At 41.4% G+C, this 7,213-nt stretch overlaps 1 protein-coding gene across 1 annotated transcript; it reads left to right on the top strand.

Moving 5' to 3' along the window:
- The first annotated feature begins 5,602 nt into the window (after positions 1-5,602).
- On the top strand, positions 5,603-6,921 carry LOC138908238 (uncharacterized). Its single transcript, XM_070198890.1, has 2 exons — positions 5,603-6,053; positions 6,311-6,921. The coding sequence occupies exons 1-2, from the start codon at positions 5,603-5,605 to the stop codon at positions 6,919-6,921; spliced, it is 1,062 nt and encodes a 353-aa protein (XP_070054991.1).
- The last annotated feature ends 292 nt before the right edge of the window (positions 6,922-7,213 follow it).

The raw sequence follows: 7,213 nt of genomic DNA, 5'->3' as shown, positions 1-7,213 counted from the left end.
CACAACATTCTTGGCAAGCTTGGTGTGTTTTCACCCTTGAGGGGGGAAGGGGTGTTAACCCAGATATGGACTCAACTATGGACTCAACTATCTCTGTTAAAGGAAAGGGCACAATCTAGTAGGAACATAGCATACCCGACCCAATTGTATTTTTGGTCTACACATTTTATTGTTGTACATATATACACAGACATTTGATGTAAATACATATACAGATAATAAAAAGATCAATAGGTCTGGTCATTATTGCACCGACTCTTTTCTCTTCTTTCCCTCTCATTACCCTATCTAGAGTTTTCTTCTTCTCTTTTCCGTCGTAACTGGGTGATCTTCAAGTTAACATACTTGAAGTAAATAAGCTAAGAAACTATCAAAAATAAAGGAAGTGTTGCGCTAATGGATCGAACTCTGGACCTTCTGTAAAACTTGAACCCACTTGACCATCACTGCACAACGACTTTGATATGAAAGAGGGTTCAACTTTATTTATACACGAAAAGTTGTTCTATTTTTGATAACATTTATATCTATATGTGGTATAATTTTTCGACGAAGCGGGTTCATATGAACCCTCTTGACATCATGTGTATCCGCCCCTGTGTACAGTTCAACAATATCAAAGTGGTAAAAAACGTACAAGTAGCACATTAGACCCAGATAAATCACAGTATATAAAAATTTAATAAAGCCAAATAAAGTCAATGTACAAGCTCGTATTCTTATTAGTTCCCCAGCGGAGTCGCCAGAGCTGTCACGCCCCTTTTCTACCCCAAAAGATATGTATTTATGGATTGTTGTGGGTTAAAAGAGTTTTTCCATCAAATTTGAGTAGGGATTTTTTTATTTACAGAGTCGCCACTTGGAATTAATTTTTTGGTGTTCCAAATTACCTTTTATTTGAATCTCTAGTCAAAGGAAGATTTGACTCTATTTTAATCGGTCTGCGAAAATAAAGTTCGGGTAAGAAATTCTCTTGACCGGGGAGAAGGTGTAAGGCATTCCTCGTGTCCTATGGTTCTAGCACGGTCGCTTTATTAACTTAAAACTTGGCTTGAATCATTTTTTTGACAAACTGCGATTTATATGATTTTCATGTTTTTCCTATGTCCGCTTTTATTGCTTAATTATTTGAATTACTAAAGAATGGCTTGGAAAATATATACGTTGTCATGACCACGCTACGAAAGCGAATGCGTGATCGAAAATAAAATTAATTAACTTATCATAATTGTGCTTGGCAAGCAAATGCAAAATCATGATAATCAAGTATTTGTAGTACATTTGAGAAATTACTACGTTTGTGCTTGACGGAAATAGTTTAGGAAATTATTAAATGCTACTATCGCGCTACGCAAGCGAATCCGCGATTATAGAAAAAGATTAATTAAATTAGGAATTAATTAAGCATGTGAGATTATTGACATAACTTATTAAATGTTAAACATCACACTACGCAAGCGAGTCCGTGAATAAAAAAGTTAAAGCGCGCTAACTAATCGCCTTAGCGTTTAAAATAATTTTATTAGTGACCAAGTTAATAATTATTACTTAAACTTAAGAGAAGGTTATTCGACTAACTGAGTGCTAAATATTTCGAGACATATTAAGGTACAGCGTTTATTGAGTATCGACAATGGACCTAAAAGCGTTCTAGCGATTTCTTTGGGATTAAAACAGTAAGACAAAGAAAAGACACGTATGTGATTATTAACTACTTATGGCCTAATATTGACCAATGAAACGAGGCAGTTAATACTTTTGGAGCCCAATTCCCTTCATTTTGGTAGCTGACACTTATATCCCTAACATGAAACTTTCTTTTATACCTTAATAACTAAAAACTTGGTTACCAATCTTAACAAATACAAATTGTAATGACCCAACCGATTTTTTTTGCTTTCTAACACTACGTTCCCCTAAATAAGACTCCCCGGATGTGCTTTAACTATTTTATAACTTACAGGGACGATTGGTTCGGGGTTTGAAAGGTTTCAGGTTAAAATCGGAAGACTTGGTTCCTTAAGGTTTGCTAAAAAGGCTAAATTTAACCTAGGTCAACATTTTAAGTAAAAGACCTCTGAACCGAGATTCGACAGTTCCAATAGGTTCGTATAATGATTTTGGACTTGGGCGTATATTCGGATCGGGTTTAGGGTGATCCGGGAGCGTTTCGCCGCTTAATAGTGAAAGTTGCCTTATTGAAGATTTTAGAGTTCTTTAAATTTGGTTTGGAGTAGGTTTTGGTATTATTGAGGTCCGTTTGGGATTTTGAGCATGGAAATAAATCCGTATGGTGATTTAAGACTTGCACGCAAATTTTGGTGCCATTCCGAGTAGTTTAAGTATGATTCAGCGCGTTCGGAGAAAATTGGGAACTTTGAGTTCATAATTTGGTTCAATTTGGTTTTGGGATGCGATTCTTTTTTACGCGTTTTGAGAGTTCGAGCAGATCCGTATTATGTTTATGGACTTGTAGGTGTATTTGGTCGGGGTCCAGAGTGGCTCGGGTGCGTTTTGAACCACCCAGAGAAAAGTTGGAAAAACCAGAATTTCAAGTTCTGGTTTCCTTCTTCGCGAACGCGGAAGGACCCTCGCGTTCGCGATGAAAGATTTGGGAAGCTGGGTGGTTGTTCTTCACATTCGCAGGCAGGGGGTCATGTTCGCGAAGCTCTGAGATCCCAAGCCTAAGCATTCGTGAAGGCCTACTCGCATTCGCGTAGAAGAAAAGGAGCATGGGAGGGTCAAGACATATTACCCTTCGCGTTCGCGTAGGAACCCTCATGTTCGCGTAGGGTAGGCCAAGCAAGCCTTCGCGTTCGCGAGGCCCCTGCCGTGTTTACGAAGGGCATTTTCTAGGCCTGGGAATTTTTGTCTTCGCGAATGCGGAGCCCTTACTGTGTTCCCGACGAAGGGGGCTGCTGTGCTGGGCAGAATGTTTTAATAACAGGGCTCAGCCATTTTTGAGCCCATTTTCTACATTTTTAGGGGATTTTGGAGCTTCTTGAGAAGGGTATTCACCTAGCAACTTGGAGGTAAGTAAATTCTATCTATTGTGAGATAAATACATAGATTATGGGTATATTTTAATATGTAAATTGTGAAAAATTATGGATTTAGATGAAAAACCTAGGTTTTGACAAAAATAAAATTTTAACCACGAAAATGGTTATGGAATGAGATGAAAATTGTATACTTGAGTTCTTAAGGTTATGGGTAAAGATTTCCTTCAAGAATTTCCGGAATCCGGGTACGTGGGTCCGGGGTGAATTTTAGGAATTCTTCCAAATTGAGTTAGGTAGTTACTCTAATAGATAAATTATGAATTTTTGAGCATGAATTTATTAAATTATATAGCATTTGGCTAGTTTCGGATTTTTCGGTACCAAATTGAGGCTTTAGCGCGAAATTGTGATCAGGAAGTGAGCTTTTAGACAAGGTAAGTCTCTTGTCTAACCTTGTAAGAGGGAATTTATCCCACAGGTGATTTAAATTAATATTTGCTTCTAATTGTGGGGGCTACGTACATACGAGGTGATGAGAGTCCGTGCGTAGCTACTAATTATGCTTATGTCCGGGTAATTTTAGGACCCAAATTATGAACTACTTGATATGTTTGCACTGTACTTGTTAATTAAAGTGCCTAAAACTTATATTAAAACTTGCTAGTGAAAATTATGAAAGGTCGTTAATGAAATTGATATTATTTTGTGTATTAATCCTTAAAACGTTTAAGGAAAATGCTTATAAAGTATCTTTCTCTTCTTCTGGAGCGGGTTGAATGCCTCAACAGTATATAGATGCATCTATGGATTGTGCTACACGTCCCTTGGTAATGTACACGTTATTTTAGATCGGGTCGTATGACCTCGATATAAATCGTGCTTATTAATACTCGGAGCCTCATCATACTTGATTTTTTTATTATGTGACTTGTGAAATTACAATTATAGAAGGCATGAATTTACTTTAAATTTATTTAATTGTGAGAAAATTAATTGTCTTTTTATGTTGAGGAGTTATTTATTTATTGTTTCATATCCCATGCCTATTTAAAATTCCTGTATTTTATTGTTAGCTCATAGTAAGTGTCGATGTCGACCCCTCGCCACTACTTCTTCGAGATTAGACTTGATACTTACTGGATATACGTTATTTATGTACTCACACTACACTTTTGTACTGACTGTGCAGGAGCTGAGGCAGGTGCACATGGTGATCACCCCGCCGCGTATCCCCGTTACCCGGAGACCAAGTGGAGAGCTGCATTCCTGAGTCGTTCCGCAGCACCTACTATCTCTCCTTAATATTCATTTCTGTCTATTTCTATTTTAAACAAAAGTTAGAGTTTTGTACAATCTATTAGTGCTCATATACTTGTGACACCAGGTCTTGGTATACTCAAGTTTACTTGTGGTTTTGGAGTATTACTATGGTTATGATTGCACTCAGCTGCTCTCGTTTTATTTATTTAAACCTGTTATTTCTTAAATCGTTTAAGTAAGGAAAAAGTTATTTATTCAGAAATTTATTAAAAGAGGAATAATCTGTCTAATCCACTACTTGGCTTCCCTAGCGGTAACATTAGGCGCCATCACGGCTCATTAGAGAATTGGGTCGTGACAACATGGTATCAGAGTACTAGGTTCATGTAGGTCTCACAAGTTATGGGCAGATTTTATAGAGTCATGCGGATCGATGCGGAGATGTCCGTACTTATCTTCGATAGGCTATAGGGTGTTAGGAAACTACATTTCTTTATCTCTTATCATGCAGTTGATGTGGTAATAAGTATCTTTCTCTTACTCTCTCACAGATGGTAAGAATACGCTCTACTAATGTTCCAGTCCAGGGAAGAGCTGCTCCCCCTGTTGCTAGAGGCCGAGGCAGAAGACGAGGGAGGGCTCCAGCCCGTGGTAGGGGACGAGGATGTCCCATAGTTGCTCCAGCTATGCCACCAGTAGATCCAGTAGAGGATCCTATTATTGAAGAGTAGGGCCAGGTGCCTGCAGCAGAGCCAGCCCCGGTAGATTTCATGTCTGCACCAGGATTCCATGAGGTCATGGGCCGTATATTGCAGTTCATTGATATTATGACTTAGGCTGATTTATTTACGACAGACCCAGCCACATCTCTGACAAGAGGGGGGGACACAGACCCCTACCGCTCAGGCTCCAGGGCACGCAGATGCCGTGTATCAGACCCCGGGTGCACTACCCGTGAGCGGAGCTCATCCAGTTATAGCAGTTATGCATTAGCCTAGACCAGCTGCAGCCGGCGAACCGCAAAAGTTATTGGACAGAAGGACCAAACTTCATCCTCTTATATTTGGAGGTGAGCGGCATGAGGACCCCCAGGACTTCGTTAATCGATGCAGGGACAAACTGCACAACATGAGGATATTAGAGTCCCACGGGGTAGAATTTTCTACTTTTAGCTGGAGGGCAGGGCCCGTAGGTGGTGGTAGTCCTATCTTCTTGGCAGACTAGCAGATTCTCCTCCCATGACTTGGGACAGGTTCACCCGTATTTTCCTGGATAGGTATATTCCACCCTCTCAGAGGGAAGAGTTGCGGTTTAAGTTCAAGCAGCTCCAGTAGGGTCAGATGTCTATGACCGACTATGAGGCAAGATTCTCTGAGTTGTCTCGCCATTCATTTATGATACTTCCTACTGATGCAGAGAGAATGCGGAGGTTTGTTACGGGCTTGCACACTGGTATTCAGGCCACTATGGCCCGAGAGGTTGAGATGGGGACTTCTTACGAGCTAATTGTGGAGATAGCTCAGAGAATCGAGGGTGTGCGTCAGCATAGCCGAGAGCAGGCAATGAGGGATAAGCAGTTTCAATATTCTGGAGAGTTCAGAGGTGCCCCGACTGGGGGTAGAGGTCAGTTCGTGAGGGGTCAGTCCAGCAGACCCACTTACCCAGCACCGCCGCCTCCTCGGGGTGCCCCAGTGCGGCCTTATTTAAGTGTTATGCCAGAGAGTTCCTACCACCCACCAGCTATCCAGGGTTCCTCCAGTGGGTATTCAGGCCATCAGGGTCAGACTTCAGGTCAGCAGTCCACCGTACCGAGAGGTTGCTTCGAGTGCGGGGATCTCATTCATGCGAGGAGGTTCTGCCCCAGGCTTCGGGGCAAGGTAGTGCAGTAGGGTCAGTAGCCTATGATTACAGCACCAGTTGTCCCACCAGCCATCCGGCCACCCAGAGGCAGAGGGCAGGTGGGTAGGGGTCGTACTAGAGATGGAGGCCAGTCAGGTAGAGGCCAGTCAAAGCTAGGTTCTATGTTTTTTTGTCCATACCAAATACAGTGTCCTTATATGCCGTGATCACGGGTATTATTTCTATCTGTGGTAGGGATGCTTCAGTACTATTTGATCCAGGGTCTACATATTCATATGTCTCATCTCTGTTTGCTCATTTCCTAGGTGTTTCTCGCGAGTCCCTGGGTACTCTTGTTTATGTGTCCACTCCTATGGACGATTCTGTTATTGTGGATCGGATCTACTGGTCCTGCATTGTTACATTCAGTAGTTACGAAACTAGAGCCGATCTTTTGCTGCTTGATATGACCGACTTTGAGGTCATCCTGGGCATGGACTGGCTATCTCGATATCATGCCATCCTAGATTGCCCTGCCAAGACTGTTAACTTTGTGATGCCAGAGTTACCTAGATTGGAGTGGAAGGGTTCGTCTGTCAGTGCATCTAGTCGGGTTATTTCCTTTCTGAAGGCTCGATACATAGTTGAGAAGGGTTGTTTATATTATCTGGCCTATATTTGGGACACTACTGCAGAGACTACGACGATTGATTCAGTGCCCATAGTCCGAGAGTTCACCGATGTGTTTCCTTCTGATCTTCCAAGCATGCCATCAGATCGTGATATTGATTTCTGTATTGATTTAGCTCTAGGTACCTAGCCTATATCTATCCCACCATACTGCATGGCTCCGAAAGAGTTGAAGGAGTTAAAAGAGCAGCTTAAGGAGTTTCTAAAAAAAGGGTTCGTCAGACCGAATATGTCGCCTTAGGGTGCACCAGTATTATTTGTGAAGGAGAAGGATGGGACTATGCAGATGTGTATTGACCATCGCCAATTGAACAAAGTTACCATTAAGAACAAGTACCCCTTTGCCAAGTATTGAAGATTTGTTTGACTAGTTGTAGGGTACCAGAGTGTTCTCTAAGATCGACTTGAGATCGAAGTACCAC

Source organism: Nicotiana tomentosiformis, chromosome 3 (genome assembly GCF_000390325.3).
Source record: "Nicotiana tomentosiformis chromosome 3, ASM39032v3, whole genome shotgun sequence".
Classification (NCBI taxonomy): Eukaryota; Viridiplantae; Streptophyta; class Magnoliopsida; order Solanales; family Solanaceae; genus Nicotiana; species Nicotiana tomentosiformis.
Note: the sequence above shows the minus strand (reverse complement) of the source record. Positions and strands in the feature narration are given on the sequence as shown.

Excerpts from the sequence above, each read along its gene's own strand:
- LOC138908238 (XM_070198890.1), top strand. The coding sequence starts at position 5,603 with ATGTCTATGACCGACTATGAGGCAAGATTCTCTGAGTTGTCTCGCCAT. Across the intron at positions 6,054-6,310 it reads CCATCAGGGTCAGACTTCAG|TGTCCTTATATGCCGTGATC; the intron begins GTCAGCAGTCCA and ends TACCAAATACAG.